The following is a 23,427-nucleotide window of genomic DNA, read 5'->3' as shown; positions in this document are numbered from 1 at the left end:
AGTGCTGCTTTGTTTTAGTCTGTTTTCAGGCAAGTTTTCAGACTAGCAGATGAGAATCTTAACATCTGTGCTTGTTAAAAGATGCTTTTAAAAGGTAAGCTGTTTTTTTAAAACCAGTACAGCTGTAAGCATAATAAAAGTCATGAAGGTATGGGGTATTTTATGAAAATGTTTAATTCAACTGTTTCTTTGGAATGTAGTAGTCATTGTTTGGAAATTTTAAATTACAATTCAATCCTATGTGTTTCCCCCCACCCTTTTTTAAATGCTACTCAGTGTCCGAGAATACAAACGTCATTTAAAGTTAAGGCTTCGCTGTTCATTTTGAAATAACAATTTAAAAGTGTCATATTGTCATAGAAAATAAAAAATTTCTGTAAAAAAATTTGCACAAAATTTTATGATGGTACAAAACATGAAGCAATAATATACCAGTAAAATGAATTCATTTTACTACAGAAGATTTTTATAAGTTTTTTTTTGATAAAGAAAAAAATATGTTATTTTACACTTTCAAAATTATGAAACAATCTAAAACAATATAAACTGAACATTTCGTAACACTGCCTTTACAAATTAATAACTTTATAAACATATATTTTTTAAATATATTTATCAGTGCAAGATACTTTCTTTTCCATCTAAAGTTGCAGTATCGTTTTTCCTTTGCTTGAAAGGGCAGTTTTCATTCAATTCCTGTTTGAAGAAATCATATCCCTTGTTCTTCCGTTCTAGCATTAAACAGCCACAGCACTGGGGTTTCCTTATTCTGTTCATACAGATTTGCACTCTGGCTCATCAGCTCCAAAGGTCTATGTTGACATATCTGCTGGAATAATATTCACGGAACTCCCCCTTCCCTATTCCGGGACGTGACAGTGGCGCAGCAGCCAATGCTCCCCATCACAGGCATTGAGTTGCTGGCACGGGAAATTTTAGATGAAGCCATAGGAAAAAGGGTGCAATGCGCCAAGCACTACTCTTGTAGAGCTTGATCTGTTTCCGTGGAGTTGGCACACACTGAAACAAATGGAGGATGCACACTGGCAGTGCCTGGTGGATTGCAGCCAAAAGCTTTACTGTTCCAACTAGAACAAAACAAATAGCTAACCCCACATCCATTTAAACAAATTGAAATGTTTTTTGAATGAGTTCACTTGGGCTTCCCCCTCCCCTCTGTGATAAGTCATGAGTCTATATTCATGCTCACATCTTCCACGTTGCTCCCAGAGAGAGGCTTGTGATACTGCTCTCTTCACATGAGCAACTTAAGATCCATGCAACGTCACTTAAAAGGTTTTAAGCGGTCCCCTGGAGCAGAGAACGTGCCACTTCTGGGTTTGGTTCTGGGGTTGGTTCACACATGCATGTTTATGACGTGTTTCGTAGTGATATCAAGTGATTACCCACTCGTGTGAATGATGCATCAAAGTTTTTTTTTTTAACACATTATCTAGCATCAGCTCAAAACACAATATTCTTCTATGGAGACAGTTCACAGAATTAACTGAGAATCACCCCAAGCTGAATAATGAAGTGATGAGATAAAGTGATAAGGAAATGCCATTGTTCAGTGGTAGAGCGCATGCCCAGGTCAATCTCCAGCACACTTAGATTTAAAAGCTTATCATACAGCAGACTTAGGAAAGACCCTTCTTCACTTGAAACTTCGGGGAGGTTGGTATAGTCAATATCAGGCTAGATGGACCAATGGTGTGACTCAGTGGAAGGCAGTTTCTTCATTCATATGTTCATGCATGTGTGAACCAGTTTTTCTCAATGACGAAACGTGAGCTTGGCTCATTGTTTCCAAGTTCTGCCAAGTGCATGTCTTTGCAATTAAACCCACCAACTTTAAACGATGTTTGCACTCATTTAGGTCATGGATCTTAAGATGCTCATGTGACGAAAGAAGAGTCAATAATTACATAACACAACTAAATATTACATGAAACAAGTGCAGTCAAAAATTATTTCAGCTTGCTCTTCCCTTTGGGATAATTAACTGGCAAGGTGAGCCAATTTCAGTATAGGATGGATATCTAAAAGCTGATTCATATGCTATGTTTCGTTAAGGTGATTTTTCTCACGGTAAATGTTGAGCCTAAAATACAGCCTTGTGTGGGCGATATTCCTGGAGTTTTCAAAGATTTTCTCTGCTACAGTAAATACCAGCTCCCACCATGTCAAGGTGCATTTGAGTAAAATATTTGCCATACGCACAGCACTGAGGTGGCAAAATCACCTTGTGGTGACTCTTGTGGTCATTTAAGATCTTATTTCAGAAAATCATTTAATTCCTAAATGCATTGCATCAGTTATCAATTACTTTTTATAGACATTATTTTCAACATTAAGTCAGCTGTTTCTGAAGGGGGGAAAAGTGGACCTACAAATAATTTGTATACACAGTGCTCTTACACAGTACACAGTAATTTGCAACAAAATCCCCATGTGGTTTGGTACATTCTCTGTTTGAAGGTTTTGTCCTCATTTAGGATTAATATGTTATGTACTGAATTTTGTTTAGCAAGCAACTTGTTGATCAAGCCAACATAAGCACCATCTATTTGTAGCAGCATCAGTGTAACCCTAATTAGCACAAATCAATCCTACACCGAGACGACCACTTTTAAATTGGACAGCAAGGCTATGAGATGGCAAGAATGGCCTTTACTTTGCAGGAAAAATTATTCATTGCCGTCTATGAATACGAATGCATGGCTTACTTAAAGGGAAAAAACAGATACTGTCACTTTATGCTGTTAACAAGAAAACCCAAAGTTCAACTTTGGAGGGTAGAGTTAAGAAATTTCCCTTACTTTAGAAAAACAAAACAAAACAAACACAACACAACACAAAAGTCTAATAAAATTATTTTTGCCATTACCAGCAAATTAAAGCTGCATTTCCCTTTCCTTGGCAATGGCAAATGCTTATGCAACAATCTACGTAGAGACAAAGAGGAGGAGAGAGCAAGAGAGAGATCGCTTATATTTGAAAATACATTCTATATGAAAGAACCGTAAAAGGAGGAGGAAGGCAGGAGATATTGCAGCTTTGTACAAAAATGGTCCAGAGACATGAAACTGAAATACAAGGAAATGGAAGAATCAAGCCACCAGGTTGTCCCGTTTCCTTAAGCCCTTGCCTTCCCAAGGTTTACTTACGCTAAAATATACTTTCTCGTTAGTCAGTGAGCCCTTAGGGTAAGTAATAAGGACAAGGACTTTTAACTGGAGAAAGAGAGAGGGAGACAAAGCTGGAGTTGATGATAACACAATGAGAAGCAGTACAAACAAAAAGGCACTTGAGAGGACACACACTAGCCAGTGCCAAGGACTTTTGCTTTGTTTTTGTTACAGTGTTAGGCAGTACACTTGGTTCGCCGGTTGTTTCTGGGTGATGGCACATGTTTCTTGTATGGAATTCACAAGCACAAAGTTTAGCACAACACTGAGAAACATCAATAAAATTCTGACTGTATTGCTTGGTAAACAGAGCTGACACACTAGACCAGTACTGATGCTACCAGTACTTTTGTTTTGTTTCAAAAGCACCCCTAACCCTCCGTTGCCTATGCACAACACAAGCAATTATACACAAATACAGGTTCAGGAATCCACCAAGTTGCTGTTGCTCCCAAATATTTTAGTCTTCTTCTGGGCACTGAGCTACAGAGAGCGTGTCCATCTAAAGGACCCCCACCGGAATACACTTTGTGACAGCATCTTGGATTTTTGCACAGTAAAAAGGAAAACTTGCTCATCAAAAGTTGCAGAGGGGGCTGGAAGGAGGAAGGAAACAAACCAAGAAAGAGGTGGGGAAGGAAGGCAAAATGAAAGCCAAACAAAACATCCCTTCTTAAGTCAATCATACTTGGTCTCAACACCAGCATTTGATTATTTCAAATTAAAACAGAAACAGAAGTAGACTGTACATGATTCAGATTGTTTAACACAGATTGTTGTCCAAGTTTTAGGATATCTGTTACACTCACTGAAGCTCCTGAGAAAAGCTTGGCTCAGCGTCCTCAACGCAGTTTCCAGGCTGTACAGTAATAGAAGATCCACAGTTCCCCAGCCTTAAGCTGGTTACATGTTCTTCTGCCTCAATTCTCTAAAACTTCTTCAGCTGCTCCTACATCTTCATGCCTCTGAGTAAGTATTCTGTGCGTTCAGTTTGTCTTTTTTCAATTTCACACCATCCACCAGTTCGAAATTGTAGTTCTCCAGGGCAGACAAGTTCCTGTCTGACATCCCATTGTGCCAGCAAGCGCAGTACAGAATGACACCGCAGATCGCCCCCAAAAGCACGCCCAGTGCACTCATGGCTATGATGGTGATTAGAATGGGGTCAAGAGTCTTCAGCACGTTTCCTGGCTTTCTGGAGATGTTGTCGTTGAAAGTCTCCCCGTTCTCATGGTAATCAGGAGTAAAACCTGCAGGGGAACAAAGAGCAACAGTGAGGATGTGACTTGGGCATCTAAAGCTGAGGGAGTGAATGAATGAAAGTCTGGCATGAGGATGTGAATAGTGTGTGTTCAGTGATAGAAGATGGAGCTTGATACATTTGAGATGGGGGTTGTTTTGTTCCGTTTTTATGGATGGGTGTGTTCAATGTGTTTTAACTTAATTCTGTGCATATCTTTTGGTCAAAGAAACATATGACAAAAGTGCAAATTTCAAATACAGCTGCGATCCAGTCTGTATATTGATTTGAAAATGCAAATTAGGTAGATTCTCATTAAGATATAGATTGAAAAATCCCATCGCTGCATTCCCAGGCAAGGCCTTCTTGGTGGTGGTGCCCAAACAGCAGAAGTCCCTGCCACGGAAGAGGCAGCTGGCTGCTTCTCTCTGTGATTTTAGGCATCACCTAAAAACAATACTGTTTAGACGCACTTTTCAGCAAAGCAGCTTGGGCATAATTCAGTACAGTGGTGCCTCGCAAGACGAAATTAATTCGTTCCGCAAGTCTCTTCGTCTTGCGGTTTTTTCGTCTTGCGATGCACGGTTTCCCATAGGAATGCATTGAAAATCAATTAATGCGTTCCTAGGGAAACCGCCTTCAGACCAGGTCCGGGGACATTCGGTCCCCGGACCTCTTCTGAAGGCTGGGGGGGGGGGGGAACAAGGGCTTTTCTTCCCACCCCCAGCATTTTAAAAAACCCCGGGACAGCGGAGGACTTCTCCGCTCTCCGAGGCGATTTAAAAGCCCCTGGGAAGGCAGGCAGGGGGGACAAAGACTTTCGCCCCCCGCCCGCCTTCAGAAGGTGTTCCCGCCCCCGCCCCGCTTCGGAACAGCTTTCCGAAGTGGGGCGGCTGGGGCAGGTGTCCCCGCCCCCCCTCCCCACTTCGGAACAGCTTTCCAAAGTGGGGCGGCTGGGGCAGATGTCCCCGCCCCCCCTCCCCACTTCGGAACAGCTTTCCGAAGTGGGGCGGCTGGGGCAGATGTCCCCGCCCCCCCCGCCCCACTTCGGAACAGCTTTCCGAAGTGGGGCGGCTGGGGCAGATGTCCCCGCCCCCCCCGCTTCGGAACAGCTTTCCGAAGTGGGGCGGCTGGGGCAGGTGTCCCCGCCCCCCCTCCCCGCTTCGGAACAGCTTTCCGAAGTGGGGCGGCTGGGGCAGGTGTCCCCGCCCCCCCTCCCCGCTTCGGAACAGCTTTCCGAAGTGGGGCGGCTGGGGCAGGTGTCCCCGCCCCCCCTCCCCGCTTCGGAACAGCTTTCCGAAGTGGGGCGGCTGGGGCAGGTGTCCCCGCCCCCCCTCCCCGCTTCGGAACAGCTTTCCGAAGTGGGGCGGCTGGGGCAGGTGTCCCCGCCCCCCCTCCCCGCTTCGGAACAGCTTTCCGAAGTGGGGCGGCTGGGGCAGGTGTCCCCGCCCCCCCTCCCCGCTTCGGAACAGCTTTCCGAAGTGGGGCGGCTGGGGCAGGTGTCCCCGCCCCCCCTCCCCGCTTCGGAACAGCTTTCCGAAGTGGGGCGGCTGGGGCAGATGTCCCCGCCCCCCCTCCCCGCTTCGGAACAGCTTTCCGAAGTGGGGCGGCTGGGGCAGGTGTCCCCGCCCCCCCTCCCCGCTTCGGAACAGCTTTCCGAAGTGGGGCGGCTGGGGCAGATGTCCCCGCCCCCCCTCCCCGCTTCGGAACAGCTTTCCGAAGTGGGGCGGCTGGGGCAGGTGTCCCCACCCCCCCCTTCGGAACAGCGTTTTAAAATGCTGGGGGTCGGGAGCGAAGCGCTGCCGACCCCCAGCATTTTAAAATCTCCCCGTGTCCCGGGAAGATTTTAAAATGCTGGGGGTTGGGCTGCCGACCCCCAGCATTTTAAAACCTCCCCGGGACACGGGGAGATTTTAAAATGCAGGGGGTCGGCAGCGCTTCGCTCCCGACCCCCAGCATTTTAAAACCTCCCCGGGACACGGGGAGATTTTAAAATGCTGGGGGTCGGCAGCGCTTCGCTCCCGACCCCCAGCATTTTAAAACCTTCCCGGGACACGGGGAGATTTTAAAATGCAGGGGGTCGGCAGCGCTTCGCTCCCGACCCCCAGCATTTTAAAACCTCCCCGGGACACGGGGAGATTTTAAAATGCTGGGGGTCGGCAGCGCTTCGCTCCCGACCCCCAGCATTTTAAAACCTTCCCGGGACACGGGGAGATTTTAAAATGCTGGGGGTCGGCAGCGCTTCGCTCCCGACCCCCAGCATTTTAAAACCTTCCCGGGACACGCGGAGATTTTAAAATGCAGGGGGTCGGCAGCGCTTCGCTCCCGACCCCCAGCATTTTAAAACCTCCCCGGGACACGGGGAGATTTTAAAATGCTGGGGGTCGGCAGCGCTTCGCTCCCGACCCCCAGCATTTTAAAACCTTCCCGGGACACGGGGAGATTTTAAAATGCTGGGGGTCGGCAGCGAACGCTTCGCTCCCGCCCGCCAGCATTTTAAGATCGCCCCCGGCAGGCGGGGGGAAGGCAGGCGGGGGGGGAGCAAAGACTTTTGCCCCCCGCCGGCCTTCAGAAGAGGTCCTCTTCTGAAGGCCGGCTGTGGGCGAAAGTCTTTGCTCCCGACCGCCAGCATTTCCCTATGGGCTTTCGTCTTGCGATGCAAGCCCATAGGGAAATTCGTCTTGCGAAGCGCCTCCAAAACAGAAAACCCTTTCGTCTTGCGGGTTTTCCGTCTTGCGAGGCATTCGTCTTGCGGGGTACCACTGTATCTACCATATTTATTATGCCTTTTATTTATGTTATTTTGCTGATTACTGCCATCATGATGATTGTTAGCTCCTAGACTACTGGCAACGATCCCTCTCTCACACCACCTGCCATGTCCTGAAAAACAACAACAGCTTCCAACTCTACTGTTATATGATTCTATTTTAAACAGAGGTTGCAAGGCCATCTGTCAGGGATTCTTTAGCCGCGATTCCTGCATTGCAGGGGGTTGGACTAGATGACCCCTGGGTATACTTCAAACTCTACATTTCTCTGATTCTATGAACAACTATTGTCTGCTACCGTCTGTCCCAGGCTTAACAGCTTTCAAGGGGATTTTATACATTTTAAAAACCCATGTAAAAATGAAGCAAGGGCTGTGTACACAATCAAACCCTGCACATAATACACAGAAGAGATCTTACTAGAATGGCGATTAAAATCAATTAATATGCTGCCAAGATTCACATGGCAATAAAATCGTTATTTTAAACCCTGTACCTGTTTGATTAATATCTGGCTCTACTTTGGCTTTCTTGCTCCCTGCGTCGTTTGATTCTGGCGAAGGAAAGAGAATTGACATTGATTATTAGGGTGACAAATACTGATTGGCTATCATGCTGGCAATAATGGTATTGAGGATTTTCCTCCTGCCTTAGAGCATGATTATGTCAGCTTGACAGAGCTGTTCATTACACTGGTCTCCCAAAATTAGCTAAGGAGAGGGGGAGGGGAAGGTTAAAAAAAAACACCTCCCACTGCCCCAACTTGGCACAGTTTGAGACTTATCAGCAGGGGTATTCTGTCTCTGGAAAATGAAAATCAGTAGGCAAAATTAGCATGTTTCATTCATTGTATTTATAATCTTGGAGCCCGGTGATGTAAAACACTTAATCATATACAAGCAGCCCTTAGCGTCAAGAAAGAGTTTTGCTGGCTGCAGAGCGCAAGCAAGGGATTTTGGATGTGTTGTATGAACTGTGAAATATAAATCCTAGGACCACAATCCCATCTAGGAATAACCCACCTAAATGACAAGGAGCGTGTGAGGTTAACTAGGAAGTCAGCTTCTAGACTGCTAGGGAGCAACTCTCTTATAAATAACCAGCTTCTTCATGTGAGTGGTTATTGTGATGCATCCTGAAGATCACCCACTAAAGGCTGAACTGGATTGGAGTCTACAGCTGTAATAGCTATAAATAGCTATAAACGGAGGGTGGGGATGATTTCAAGCAGAAAAATAGCAGATGGGAGGGGTGCTAAACCCTTCACTTGCCAACCGCTTCCCTGCTGCATTCCTTTCCCTAAGGCTATTTCCCCCTCTAACAAGCTTATTTCTGGTCTTGGAGCTGGAAAGTGATGGGAGGGAATGGGTTGTGTTGCTGGTGGGAAGCAGCACTTTCCCCCCACCTGCTGCTTTTCTGGGGGAAATATCCTCCCCAAGCACTGCTTTTCATCACAAGCTCCATTTGAAGCCATGAGGCGGCTGATATGCCTCCAAAAACTCATTACAAAAGTATTTGTTACCAGTAGCAGCCTGTGCGTTGGGGAGGAGCCAGCCTCCTGACATGGGTGTTACTGCAGTTTACCTGGACTGGGGTGGAGCAAGGAGACAGCAATGTTGAGGGTGCATGGATGCTCATGCCCATGTGTAGTCCTAGCTCCAACCTCATTACTGCTCCTCTGCCCCACTCTTGCCCTGCCCAGGTAAAGGGACCCCTGACCATTAGGTCCAGTCGTGACCGACTCTGGGGTTGCAGCGCTCATCTTGCTTTATTGGCCAAGGGAACCGGCGTACAGCTTCCAGGTCATGTGGCCAGCATGACTAAGCCACTTCTGGTGAGCCAGAGCAGTGCACAGAAACTCTGTTTACCTTCCCGCCACAGCAGTACCTATTTATCTACTTGCACTTTGACATGCTTTCGAACTGCTAGGTTGGCAGGAGCAGGGACCGAGCAACGGGAGCTCACCCCGTTGCGGGGATTCGAACCGCCGACCTTCTGATTGGCAATTCCTAGGCCACCCGCATCCCATGCCCTGCCCAGGTAAGCTGCAGCAACACTGAGGTCAGAAAAATAATTATAAAGAATTTACTACATAGAGGCAGGATCCTGTATCTATTTACAAAGCTGCCATTATCAGAATTAATAGTGCTCTGAATGAGTTATCTGGTAGCTCCTGTCAGATTATACTTACTTCGGCATTCCTCAGGTGCTATGTGGTTGTCAAAGTTAATGTCATCCACTGCAATTCCTCCATTTCCTATTCCAATTTCTCCTTCTACCATCACCTGGAAAAATTAAATGACTTGTTTGTTTGTTTACAGTTAATAGCTAGAAGCAGAATCCTTAACCAGTCCTTAGGCCAACATGCCACTGAAGAGTACAGAGTCATATGATTTGTGTGTCTACCTATCAAGGCTGAAGATATATCATAGATTTCTCAGCTTTTCTGGAGTTATGAATTAGCAACAATAGAGGTAGTGAAGGAGTTGTGGAATTCGCTCTCTCAGGAGGCTTGGCTGCTACAAACTTTGCTACCTTTTTAGTGCCAGGGAAAGAATCTATTTTAAGAATTCTTCCACACTTTCAAAGTTTAATAGTTGTTCTAGCTGCAGCAGCTTTGTATTGTCTTTCTGTTTGTATTGTTATTATATTTGTGTGCTTTCACCCTGTTTTACAATATGGAAGTGTGGCTGAAAGGTGGTTATGTAGCATTTTAAGATAATGAAACTGAGAAGTTGGAGTGAGAAACAACCCTTGTTCCAGAAGAAACAAGGCGGCACTTTAAAAGTTTAACATCACAATTGCACTCAACTGTCCGCCATGGGATACAGACTGCAAAATGTGAATGCCCATAATAGATCAGGGCACAAATGCAGCAGGTGCTTGGCCCTGGCTTGATGAACACATGAACCTGCAATGGCTCTTCAAGGTCTTCTGCTGAGAGAAGTCTTTCCCATTTTGAGATCATTTTAAATCAGGGGTGGGGAACTCAAATCATGGGCTCTCCTGCCCTTTCTCTGTGGCTCTCAGGACTCATTCCAGGTTACATTGCCTCCCCAGCCACACCCACTATCCTCAAGCTAAAAGTTTGTGCCTGTATTTATTTGCCTACCTGATAATGCTTTGCAGACTTATGGAGCAGGACCCGGCCTTCTTTCCAGCTGTTTCCCTGATTTCCAGCCAGCATCCACAAGACCTGATCATACTCTCTATGCGTCTGGTACCGCAGCTTGATCCTCAGTGTGCCAACTTGTTCGCCCAGCATATGATACCAGAACGTCATGCAGACTGCAGAGTTCTGCGGGTTGATGATGGGGCTGATGAGCCGTGCAACTTTGCCTTTCTGGTTTTCATCAGCTTGTGAGTAAATGAAATTGCCATCTCCTGCTGTGACAAACATACTGCATTAGAAATAATGGCCCGCTTTTGGTTCCCTTAAGCCTGATGAACCTCAAGTATTCCAAAACTAATCTAGCCTTTTTAGAAAAATGGATTTGCAATGGAAGCGTCTTGCAGGTTACCCTGTGCTCTCTCCTCTGGCTGCAGCAATTCCTTTCAAGTAAGTCAAGGTTGTTCCTTCATCTATATTCCTATCCCATAAAAGAGAACATGTGGCACTGTGGATCATTCAGGTGATGGTGTGGACCAGCCTTCCCCAACCTGTTGCCCTTTGGACTACAACTCTCATCAGTTCCTGGTCAATGTGAACAATGGCCAGGGATGATGGGAGTTGTAGTCCAAAATGCCTGGAGGGCAACATGTTTTGAAAAGATTGTGTTGGCAGAAAGGACGAGAGTCTCAATGGGACACTATGCATAAATAGGCAGGATAAGCTGGAGGGACCATAGTGCCACAGAAGGCGGCCGTGAGTTTGCTTAGCAAAACAAGCCCCAGTTGATGTTAGGTTTCTGTTATGCCACTGTGCAGTGCTTGGAGTCACAAGACTCTGTTTTGCATTCCAGACATTCCAGACTGTTGGAAGTCTCACAGAAGACAGAAGACGGATGTGATGTTTACTGGTTTCCTGTTCCTTTGTTTTCCAGTTGCTCTCTGCCTTTCACAGAGAGAGCATGTATATTTCTTTTCTGTCTGCGTAGCGAGAAATAAAACTCTTTGCAATGTAGCTTATATTTCTTGTCCTTCCCTGCTGCTGGATACTCTGCGTAATGAGGGAACGTGCCTGCAGCCTTATCAGAAGCTCAGGTCATTAATCATTGTCGGAGGCAATTCCGAAGGACTCGACCGGAGGATGAGCTTTTCCAGCTCGGTCGTAGTGGAGGCTCTGACAGTTGAGAGGAACTTATTTCTTTATTATTTCTTTTTATACACTGCCTGTCTGTGGTGGATTCCTGCTTGGTGCAGCTAGTGAGGGTCAATAACAGGCAGGACGAGAGAAGGAATTGGTGGGAGGAGGCGGTATAATTTCGAGTTTGTAAAGAGAGACCCTGTGCGGTGTAGAGGTTAGAGTGTCAGACTAGGACCATAGGAGGCTACACTTTTCACATCTCTCCTCAGCCATCAAATACACTGAGAAATCTTGGGCTGGTCACCAACTCTCACCATAACCTACCTCACAGGGTTGTTGTGAAGATGTAATGGGGGTGAGGAAGACTATGTACACTGCCTTGAACTCACTGGAGGAATGGCAGGGTATAAATTAAACAAACAAACAAAAGAAAACAAAATGACAACCTTAGCAACTCGTTCATGCACATTTTGGCCCGATTATACTTAATGGAAGCAAGATGGCAGAAAAACATATGTGACACATGGATTTTCCGAAGGAATTCAAGACATCTTGTACCCTGATCCCAAACACTTGTGCCACTCAGCATTCCTGTTTGCAGTTCTGGAATCATTCTATACAGTGATCTTGCAGTTAATTTATTAGATTAAAAAATTTCCCCCAATGCATTGATAGCCCCACTTCTCTGTGTAAAATATAGAAAGCAGCTGTAGTGTGTGGCATAGAGCCTTTTACAAACTGGCAAGACAAGCCCAAGTGTTTTTGCAGAAAAGAAGAAACCAGAACTTGTGATGTTTCTGTGAAAATGTTTCCAGATTACAGCGTTGGAATGTAAAAGGCACCTGAAACTCGAAAACCTGATGATAACAAAACCACATTTAAGGAGTATCATTTTTTCCCACAACCTTTCAATGAGAGGACAAGTTGTGCTTGCCTCCAGACACTGATGGCAAAGTTCAAATATTTTTCATTTCAAGAATATTATTGCAGCTCAGGGTCAGGAACTCTGCCTACTTTGTCTTAATTAGTGCTCAACTTATGCATGCCTTTTAGATTTTGTCAGTCCATGGCTAACATGGCTTTTAACCTCCCTTCAATGTCAGATCTCACTAAGCCATTTCATTTTACTTTGCATCAATTTTTCCCCATTATTGCAGCCTTCGTTTCAGATAACTGCCTTTTGCTTAATTTGATGCCATTTATTTGTACAGTACCATTTATAGTCAAAGTATTATAAGTTTCCCCCCCTTCTACCCCATAAAACTAAATGTACTTGTCTTAGGATTCAATTGAAAGCGTCTCTAAATTTAAGGAGCCCAATTTTGTCTAATTTCCTTGTCATTCTCATTAAGTAAAAAGAGGGAGGGAGAGGGGCTGCAGAAAGTGGAGATGGGAGGAGGGGGGGGGGTCACAGCCAGCACATTTGGCATTTGCATAGATGAAAAGGAGACCAATAATTGAGGCACACGTGGGTCACAAAATGCCCCATTGCTTATTACATTTGGAAGGTAGCAAGTATCAAGCATGAGATGGCTTGAGGTGCTGCTAAGGGACTTCTAGATATATTTGTAACATATATAGCTTGATCCAGGTATTATTGAAAGGCATACAGGAGACAAAAGGCTCTGGAATAGCTGTAGCATATTCAGTTCAATTTGACCATAATCCTAGGAAGGAACCTAAAAGAGCACAGTTCTTTTTTGTTGTTGTCAGTGTGAAATTCAGTAACGTGAAATACCGTTCCCTGGAAGGCCTTTTGATTTTGAACACAGTGCTCTCTTTCTCCCGCCACTGCTAGTTCAGCTGTGAACCCTACTTTACCTGTGTGGTCCTGAATGGGTCCTGGTTTGCTGGCGACCACTGCCCACCGCAGGTCCAGTTGGCTGTCGTGCTCCCAACGGCAGATTGTCTTCTGAGAACTGTAGCCAAAACCACAGTTGAAACCATATGCTGGGAGTTCTTCAGCAATGGAGGGAGGAATGGGAGGAACAGAGAGAGAGAGAATTACTTATGCTGATAAGTTAATAACAGCCCATATTCTCTTACGCCCCTCCCCACAAATAGAACACCCGTCCCTAATGCTCTGTCAATGTCTGCCCAACATTTTTAGGGAATGGCCATCTGGCTCTTGCACCATTTGCTGAAAATGGTTAGAGGGTGATGGTTTGGTTCACACGTAACACCAAACCATGGTTTGCTATGTGAGCAAGGCTGGAATGCAGCTCAAATCGTGATTGACAACCCTGGTTGTAGGGCAAGCGCAAGCTACAGTTTGCTGCTTTAGATGTAACAGCAAAGTATGGCTTGGAAGAAACCAGAAAAGAAAGGACAATGAAAGGCTGGTGCCAGATGTGAGGGCTGCATGGCAAAGTGCCCTCTAGTATTGGGGTCCCCTCTTACACCAGTGGTCTCCTCCACCGGACAGTGGAGGACAGTGAACAGCAGGAGCATTGTCACAGTCTGCAGTAGCCATCTCTGAGCTGCCCGCCATTTAGAAGTTCCCACAGTGTTCCAAACTAGCAGCAGTCAAGGCCACTGTGGGAACACAAAAGTGGTGGGTTGTTAACTGCCTGTTGCTACTACTTGGTAAGCCAGGGACACAGGTAAGCAATGATATCATGATATCATCAATAGATCTGCCAACGTCCATAATAAATCACAAATGGACAACAAAGAACACCATTTATAAATTAGACTTTAACACACAGTGTCCAAATGGAAAGCACCCCCCCCAATGTTTAACAAATGTCACGTCCTTATCAAATTCATTCTGTTGTTTCAATCTGGCAATGGGAGCTCCATTGTGCACAGAGAGATTTGCATAAGAGCAATCTTGTCCAGTTTCTTCCAATATCAGGGAATGCTCTACATGTGAAAACACTATTAAGAGAATTTCTTGATGGACTTCATATCCTATTTGTACCAGGCAACCACAGAAAGGTATCCACAATGCATCAATTCTTGCTCTACATTTAAATAATCTGTTTCCTCCATCTGCTTCCTGAGCATGTGCTTCAAGAGTTTCTCAGCATTCCAGAAAGACTATTCTCAGTGTTAGAAGAATGATTTATATTTTGATTTCAGAATGCTTTTTTTTGCACCTCAACGCAGATAAGAAGATCCATGCAGTCCAGATTCTAGATTTGTATCCAGATGTGCACCTAAATGCAGATGTGGTCTGTAGCCATCTTCCAGCATTGTAATGAGGTGTCAAGGAAGTATGTGAAGGTGTCAGTAAGGACAAATGTGCTGGCACCACCACTGCTTTGCCATTTCAGATGTCCCTCAACTTGTGGTTGGTGACTGCAATGGGGAGATTCCTGCACTCATAGGGGTTCTCTGTGTGTTTTAGAACCCTGGAAAATTAGGATTCTAAAATGTGTGGGGAACTTTCACAAGTACGGGTGTCTCTTTGTTGTTAGGAGGAGGTTTTCAAAGGTTGTCAAGAGCGTAGTTGCTGCTGATTTTACTACTGGATTGCTTAAGAGGGCATGTAATTGGTGGTGTGTTAGCCGGGGCATTTGGGTGCCCCCTAGTTTGTTTTGTATTTCTTGTGTTGATATGGGTTTTGTTTTTTTTGTTTTTTTGTAGAAGTCTGCTAGGCGGTATAAGTTTTTGGCTTGCCAGGTTTTTACGTGGAGGTTTTGTGCTGCGTGGTAGAATAGTGGGTGGTGTGCCAGGGGAATTAGTGGCTTATTTTCTACTTTTGCAAATCATACAATATATTGTAGGTGGTAACAATGATCATAAGTAAATAAATAAATTTTTTTTTGCATGCACTTTAATTGGCCCACAAGATGGCAGCATTTAAATGACTACAATTGGAAAGGACAAGAGACAAATGTGGCCCACAGCCAACTAAATACAAAATAGGCTTCAAAAGAAGCTCCCTGTAAAACAAGGGAAGTCTGGTATTATGTAGCTTATTTTGGTCTGGATGAGATCATATCTTGTTTCCAGATTTTGTCTCGTTCTACCTAGTAGTCTTACATGAAATAGCTTGTTATCTTTCAATGGAGCCTGAAATTTTAATGAAAAAACAAATTCCACACAACTGAATCCTTTTTTGTGTTTTTTTGGATTTTCAGAAAAAAGTTTCAAAATAGATAATATACTTTCATTGCTGGAAGAAAATGCCCACTTGACCATGGACAACTCCTAAATTAATAACCCTCCTCTCTTTCTCAACCAGGTAATATTAAGAAGTTCAATATCTAAAGACATCATCCAACTTTTAAAAAACCTATCCCTAATTAACAAAAGAATGAAAAGAAACTCCCATAATCTCAAACATGAACTCATGTTTGAAATATTGTCTTGCTGTTGTGACTGATGATGCTTCAAGCTCAACTAGGAAGATTGATAGTGCAACAATTCAATTCTCTTTCACCAGGAATGAGGTAATGCAGGGCAACCCTACACCATCAGCATTCTTGTGATAATGAAAACATACTGCATCAGATTTCAGCAGATGGACTGTGACCCACACCTGGTAGGTTGCATCAATTGCATTTAATTTTTTGAAATGAGAAGGAGGAGGGAAAAACCCCAATGTAAGTGGCAACTTGCAGAATTGGGTTAAATATGAGCCCTTGTGGGCCTGAAAAATATTGCACACTAACATTACAGAAAAGGTGTGAGTAAGGTGTGCAATATGAAGGAATTCATGGAAGCTAAATTTGTTTTCTGCCTGTTGAATTACACAATAATTCAAATATACCATTGGAACTCAGGTAGCTGTCCTCATTGCTCACAAACCTTAATTGAACATACTATTTTAATTAATTGATGCTAATTTACAATTGCCCATTTGTGATTTTCGTGCAGATGTTTTCATAAAACACACACGAGCGAAAGCGGCAGATGTCTAAAATACCCAGTTAGGCAATTTAAAAGATGGCCAAGTGATGAGGCAAACATATTGCAGGCAAATGCCAATTCAAGTGAGTACAAGCTTGCTGGTTTGCAATATTCCAAATGAATCCATTATATGTAGAGCACTTGAAATAAGCCCCTGAATGTCTTGGCTAGATTTTCAGGGCTGGCATCTGAAAATGACTTAGCAGTCGAGCTACTGCCTTGAGTCAACAGAACCAGAAGTGCAGGACTGGTCTTGCTTTGCTCAGAACGCCCCCCCCCCCAATTCCTACATTTTCAGTTTGCCAGAGGTACAGAGAAAAACAGCAAATACGGCGGCACTAGTTGCCTAACAAGCTGTTTGAATTAGAGTTAATGGGTGATGTGTAGCAAAATCTCCATATGACTCTTTAACAAGCATAGAGGTACATGGCATTATGTAATTAAAACAAATCTGGCCTGTGAGAGTAGCCAACAGCTGCGTTTCTTGGCCACATCTTGCTCTCGGCTGGAATCATTAATACTCCACATGAACAAGCAGTTGGACAAATTCTGTGCAATACCATTTGTCTATCTTGGTCTACAAAGGGTCCCCTCTTGTGGGTTTTGGTTTTTTTGCACTCATCTGTTTTAAGCAAGAAGGGATGGGTTGCCACCAATCAAATATCCACTTTGGAGACACAAAGGGTTGTATTGAATGAAGCACTACTCAGAGCAGAGCCACTGAAATCAGTGGGCCTGTTAGCCATGCTCATTAATTTCAGTGTGCCTTCTCTGGGCAAGACCAATGCTAGCTATAACCCAATGCCATTTTCAAGCAGGTGAACATTTGAATAAAGAGACTAATTTCGAAACACTCTATGCAACTTTTAATTTGGGCATGGACTTTTAGCAGTTGGGAGCTCTTGACAAAGGGGTGGCTTGCACATTATGGCTCTCACATGGAGGCCACTAACTGTCACCAATTGTCGCCAACTAGCAGCAGCAGCAGCAGCAGCAGCAGCTCAGTGCCTTGACAGGGCAATTTTATCTGCAAATGTTACTTTTTAAATGTTTACAGTAGTGTGAGGAACATTGATTAGAGCAAGAAGCTGCTGCAGTGTGACAACGGACATCTGGAAAAATATATGCGGTGTCCTTAGAAGGTTTACAGCTGCACTCCTAATGTTTGCTTAATTGGAAGTAAGTCTGATTGACCTCAGTGAGACTCGATTCTCAGGGTACACATGCAAAAGGATCAGAACAACATTTCTGCCCAAGCACTTTGTAAGTATTCCTCTTCCATGTTGCTTTTGCAGGTTCCTAAAGGAATTCAGTTCATTCCTCCAGCCCACACTTCTCAAGCTTCCGCCACTTTGATGTCTCAATGTCATGTACTTTGCTGAATCGCAAGAAAGAAAGATTGAATTTAAGAGCTTGGACTTGGCATGCAGGGAGTTTACTATTCTCGCATGAATGGAAGCTTGAATGGAGTGTACCTCTGGCATCTACCCCACAGTGCTGAACAGGCCCATGACTTCCTGCAAGGGGTGGCATTCAGCTAACGCTTGCAGGATGTTCTTGCCCTCGCATTTTCCCTTCCTTCAAAAACGGGCAAGAATGTGAGTCTTGAGTGAGACTCCCATTGGTGTCCATTCATATCCCCTGAGCAGACATTTTGAGACAACTGGAAATTGAGCTAAATGGGGACCATTCAGTTTGGTTTTCCATTTGTCCGTGAATGCAAGCACTGGGCACTGCATGCGTTCCCTAGTAATGAATTAGTTCTGCAACTTTAGTTCTTGCTTCCTTAAACTGCGCAGGGAAGGTGGTAGTGAGATCATTTGGGAAATAAAATGGGACCTAGGAAATGTGAGAAAGCCCATCTTTTTGTTTAAATTGGAAGCTTATATAAAAGATACTTTACCGAGTAGCTCAGGACTTTTCCTATAAATGTCAGAATGCACACGGACTTGAAAGTAATCAAACCATTTAGTAATGTAACTGCCAATATAATGTCTGTACCATCAATACAATGTCTGCAAAAGCACAGATACAAATGTGTTTGTCTCAAGAAATAAGAGGGCAGGATGTTGCTCATAATAGCCTATGCTGACTGAACAATCTTTGGGAGGAAGAAAACAGTTTTGAGCTGGGGAAAGTGTTCACCTTCATGACATGGAAATCCAAAGGTTAAGAGACACAACCTTGCAATTAACCACCTTCTCTTTTGGCTAATCAGGCCTGAAACACAGTTGTCTTTAAGGAAGCATGAATGCTGTGAATACATTTATGTTTTGCTTGTAGCAAAGCCCCCAGTGTCATGTTGTAGTGGAAATACTTATACACACATACACACCCTGCTAATAAATTACTTTGGAGACCGTGCCTGATTGCAGTTTAATAAAGGAAATGTGAGTAACCGAGGAGTGACCAGTTCCCCTCTTTACAATTATTAACAACAACAAAATTAACATTGGTGCTGATCACTGTTGGAGAACTTTGGGGAAATGCTCTTTCTTTCTCTCCTTTCAAGCCATACAGGATATTAAAAATGGCCAGAACTCCTACTATGAAGCCCCATGTAACTGCAAATTAAGAGCTTTTCAAAAAGCTATTAGCTATTGTATTGATTGAGGGGGAGAAAGGACCAGCTGCCACTAACAGCTTCTCTCCTCTCTGCCCAAGTTTATCGTAGCACTTTGCACAACTCTTTTCAAGGATTCTTGCTAGAAAAGAATATTGTAAAACTGCCAACTCCGTGGTGGGGGGAAAAACGAACACACACTGCTTTTTTGGGTCGGGTTTTGCAGAATGGTGAAGCTAAAAATAGGATGGCCTCCTCCTCGGTTATTTATGGCCTTTGTTCCTTTTTAGTTTGCAAACACATATTCTGTCACAGAAGAGATACAATTTATTTATTCACACACCCCCTCACCTCAGAAAGTGCAGCGTGTGATTTGGCCTGTGAATTTTTGGGTAGTATTGTCACCATTTGGCATGCAACGACACAGACGGGAAGCTAGTTCTGTGCTGCATATACATGTGGATGGAAGGAGTAAAATATTTACTGTACTGAGCTTGGAGACCAGATGCTACTTTATACTTCAGAGAGTTTGAAGGGATGGAAAGCCAGAGAGTCCTGCAATTCATTATATCTGTCTTTGGCACAAGATAACAATTGTGAAATGCACTCTATTTTAGCTGGAAACACTTTTTAAAAAGAAAAGAAAAGCATCATACCTGGCTGTACTGTAGTGTCAGCTGCTGTTGGGTTTTCTGTTATCACGGCTGTGGTACTGCCTGAAAAGGAATTGCATATGATATGTCACGTAGAACAGAAAAAGTAGATATGTAAATAACTTAGAAAAGTTCCTTGCTTATGCATCTAGCTATGTGAGCATTCGTGCATAAATTAACCCCAAAATCGAAACACTCAAGATTTGGTTTTCTTTGTCAAGAGGGATAATACTTGAAGAACTTCTTCAGACTTATGATCTTGGACACAAACATACACATTTAACCAATTGATCCTCTTTACAGAGGAAGCAACTGAGGGTGATTTATATAAGGCCACATCGCAAGACCAATGAACATGAACTCATTTATGTTACTTGGAACTTTAAAGGTAAATGTAAAGGACCCCTGACAGTTAAGTCCAGTCGTGGACCACTCTGGGGTTGTGGCGCTCATCTCATCTCGCTTTACTGGCCGAGGGAGCCGATTTTGTCCACAGACAGTTTTTCCTGTTGGTTGAGAAGGATGCCACACAAAAAACAAGTCCCAAGCAAATTCAGAATCACAGTAACTTCCTGCATGGATGAGCTCAATGAGTCAATGCTTCATGGGTGTGTTTGTGGGGCATGAAAAGTCTTAGGAACATAATATGTCCCACTCTTCCCTTAGCAACAGATCACAACAGAAGGCAAATGACAGGTGCAGTTGTGAGTGATTGTCTTGCAAGGTGGACATTTCACATGCAATAGATATTTACATGATTCCACATGGGTCAATTAGAGAGTGATCCATGGTTGTTGCTGTGTATTCTAACTCAATTCTTCCAAAAATAAGTGTTCAAGGGACAATTAGATAATTTACCAGTCTACTATCACCAGAACTTGTTCGTATAATTAACCATCCTAGTGAAATTCTTGAAGTCCATGATTACTTTATCATGTAATAAATGTATTTTTGTTCTTCTAAGCATATAGATAAAGGCTTTGAAAAAAAGGGGGAGAAAAGTCAGGACCAAATGTATCAAGTAATAAGCCACTGATTACGATCAACCAAGCCTTCCTCCCATCGCTGCAGGGAAACATTTAAAGTGCTATAATGATTGTGATGAGGTTTAATGAAGCTATAATACTTTCACGCCAAGGAAAGAGCGATAAAGAGTGAGTGGTGAAGGTACAAGTCAGACATGCAAGATATATATAGGACAAAATATGCATGCATTACAAATGTTTGCCTTTATTAACTGAAAATTTTTATCGGCCTGGTAAAAGTAGCAATTAGCTTAAAGTGCAGTTGCAATTATACAACTTAAGCAAGTTTATTTTGATGCACTTGGGCAATTAGGCTTTCTGGGTTGTGTGCAATTAATAGAACCCTAAGAGCATAATTCGTAAACTCTCCATATTAAAGAAATAAAAAAGCAAGAGGAGCACTTTTTGTGGGTCCCAAACCCTTTGCAGGCAGAAAAATGTACAAAGATGCCCTAGACTAATACTGTTTTAAAGCTTGCACCTGTATTCTATCACATAAACTCACCCACTTGTATTGCACTACACACAGATTTATTTATTAATGTAATGATTAGGTTACTATCAATCAATCAGTTTGCTAGATTTATTAATGCAATGATTTGTTTACTTTTCCTTGTAGATTTCTAATAATAGTAACAGAAGTAATAATAATAAAAATATCAATTTAATAGTAACATTAAATAATATTGACTTTATTATCCTGGTTTTAAAATGTGATGGACCATTAGTCACAAAGTATTGAGCTATGAGCTATGAGTTTTGATCTCTCTTCCTTCCATATACACCATTAGGTCTGATGGGTACAGAACACAAAAGTGCCTGGCAGTGGAAGCAAGCAGCAGCAGAGCTGTACAACGGCCCGTATGGCAGCAGGGGTCAAAGCACTGACGGCAGTGGGGTCAGCAGGATCACTGATGGGCCCATCTGAGCTCTAGGCCCATGACAGGTGCCTAACCATGCTGCCCCCAGACACTGACCCAGGTTCTGCTGCTTGAAGGCTCTCCCCCCAGCTGTGTCACTGGGTGGGAGGGGGACAGATAAAAGCAGCAGAATGTAGAGAGGTAAGGTGAGTGGCAGGGACACGGGTGGCTCTGTGGGTTAAACCACAGAGCCTAGGACTTGCTGATCAGAAGGTCGGCGTTTGAATCCTCGCGACGGGGTGAGCTCCCGTTGCTCGGTCCCTGCTCCTGCCAACCTAGCAGTTCAAAAGCACGTCAAAGTGCAAGTAGATAAATAGGTACCACTCCGGTGGGAAGGTAAACGGCATTTCCGTGCGCTGCTCTGGTTCGCCAGAAGCGGCTTAGTCATGCTGGCCACATGACCCGGAAGCTGTACGCAGGCTCCCTCGGCCAATAAAGCGAGATGAGCGCCGCAACCCCAGAGTCAGTCATGACTGGACCTAATGGTCAGGGGTCCCTTTACCTTTACCTTTAAGGTGAGGGGCACTACTGTCTGTGGCCCACTCCATTTAGGGATAAAAGTAGACCTCTTCATTCCACTTTATAGTCAAACTAGTGAGTAAACACACACGTCTGCTTTGGCCATGAGAGGCAGAGGGGTCAGGTGGAGAGTAATTGCATTCCTCTGCAAGAGGAAAATACCAGATACGGAATTGGGCTGGTTTTTTTTGGGGGGGGGGGGAGAGAGGGATGTTGAACCAGCCCAGTGTTTTTCCCCCTGTCTCTTAATGTCTTGAAACCAGATGGAAAGCAACTCAATGAAGTGGAATAACAGAAAGGCAAGATCAATGGGAATTTTGGAAACCAGCTTGTTCATACATTTTTCTTCTTGCCCCCATTGGTTTGTCTTAATGGCAAATCTAGATTTGGGTTGAATGGATGAGAGATGTGGCTTTGGGACTTGGCGGTGGTACCCATGGGGTGGGGTATATATGGTCCTTTATCTTAAAGGTCTCCTACAGAATATTATTCAAAGACTGTGCCATAATTTCCATCTAGTAGCACTGAAGCTGTGTGGAGGCTTCTGTAGTCAGAAAGGCCAGGCAGCGGGACGTTTTTCAATGCTGAGGGCTTGCTGAACTTCTAAGCACTTTTGCAGCTTTTTTGAAGGGTATTTTGTTACACTTGACTTACATAAGAAGAAGCAAAGGCAGCCTGAGAAATTGTAATGTGAAAAGCATGCACTACAACTGTGCGGGGTGTGTGTATAATATATAGAAAGACTACACTGTTTTTAGTAATTATTTTTGCGGAGGAATGTGAGATTCGGAATGAGGCAAACACTTAAATAATGAGTGTATTTGCTTTCGTAGGCATTTTTTCCATTAGGTTTAGTAGGGTCCCCCCCTCTCCCCACCATTTAATTGCTGACTAAAGGGGAAACTAAAACCCATCCCAAGTCCCTAAACAACTGTTTGCTACCTGGCTAAGGTTATCTAAAGTCCTCCGAGTATGCACTGCCAGATTTTAACTGTCTTGGAAACGTAGCTATGCAAGCTGCACTGCTATGTAGGAAACAATAAATGTTTAGCCCTCCAGCTCATAAGGGAGCGATCATGCAGTAACTTGTAGGAGGAGGGAAACGAGGCCACTTATTTGTAGGTATCTAGCTCTGGCTAACATAGGCTCTATCCAGCAGATCAGACATATAGCCTTATGGGAGAAGAGAGTTCCAAACAGCTACATAAGCCAAGCTAATTATGGTATATAAAAGAAACAGATACACTCTGGTCTTCATAAAAGTGAGCCCATGGGAGACTTTTGCTCTCTACAGCTTCTTTTTCCTTTCTAGTGCTTAACAGTACTGCACAGACTTAGGTGTGACTTTGAAGAAGTAAGAAGGATAGACCACCACTGAGTTTCAGTTCAGGCAAAATTGTGTATGCTAATGATATAGAAGATGACTTTCCTTGCCCCCA

General features: G+C 43.9%; 1 protein-coding gene across 4 annotated transcripts in view; it reads right to left on the bottom strand.

The window, feature by feature from the left end:
* Nucleotides 1–156: 156 nt before the first annotated feature.
* Nucleotides 157–23,427, bottom strand: part of NRP1 (neuropilin 1) — a 126,601-nt gene continuing 103,330 nt past the window's right edge. For 3 of the 4 annotated variants that reach the window (XM_028751024.2, XM_028751026.2, XM_028751025.2), the window contains 6 exons: nucleotides 19,528–19,587; nucleotides 13,270–13,407; nucleotides 10,315–10,586; nucleotides 9,394–9,487; nucleotides 7,699–7,755; nucleotides 157–4,441 (listed from right to left, as the gene is read on the bottom strand). In XM_028751024.2, coding sequence (XP_028606857.2) covers nucleotides 4,149–4,441; nucleotides 7,699–7,755; nucleotides 9,394–9,487; nucleotides 10,315–10,586; nucleotides 13,270–13,407; nucleotides 19,528–19,587 — 914 coding nt within the window. In that variant the 3' untranslated portion in view covers nucleotides 157–4,148. The remainder of the gene's footprint in view (nucleotides 4,442–7,698; nucleotides 7,756–9,393; nucleotides 9,488–10,314; nucleotides 10,587–13,269; nucleotides 13,408–19,527; nucleotides 19,588–23,427) is intronic. The other variant, XM_028751027.2, reaches the window with a different exon arrangement.

The sequence above is a fragment of the Podarcis muralis genome, chromosome 12 (genome assembly GCF_964188315.1).
Source record: "Podarcis muralis chromosome 12, rPodMur119.hap1.1, whole genome shotgun sequence".
Taxonomy (NCBI): domain Eukaryota; kingdom Metazoa; phylum Chordata; class Lepidosauria; order Squamata; family Lacertidae; genus Podarcis; species Podarcis muralis.
Note: the sequence above shows the minus strand (reverse complement) of the source record. Positions and strands in the feature narration are given on the sequence as shown.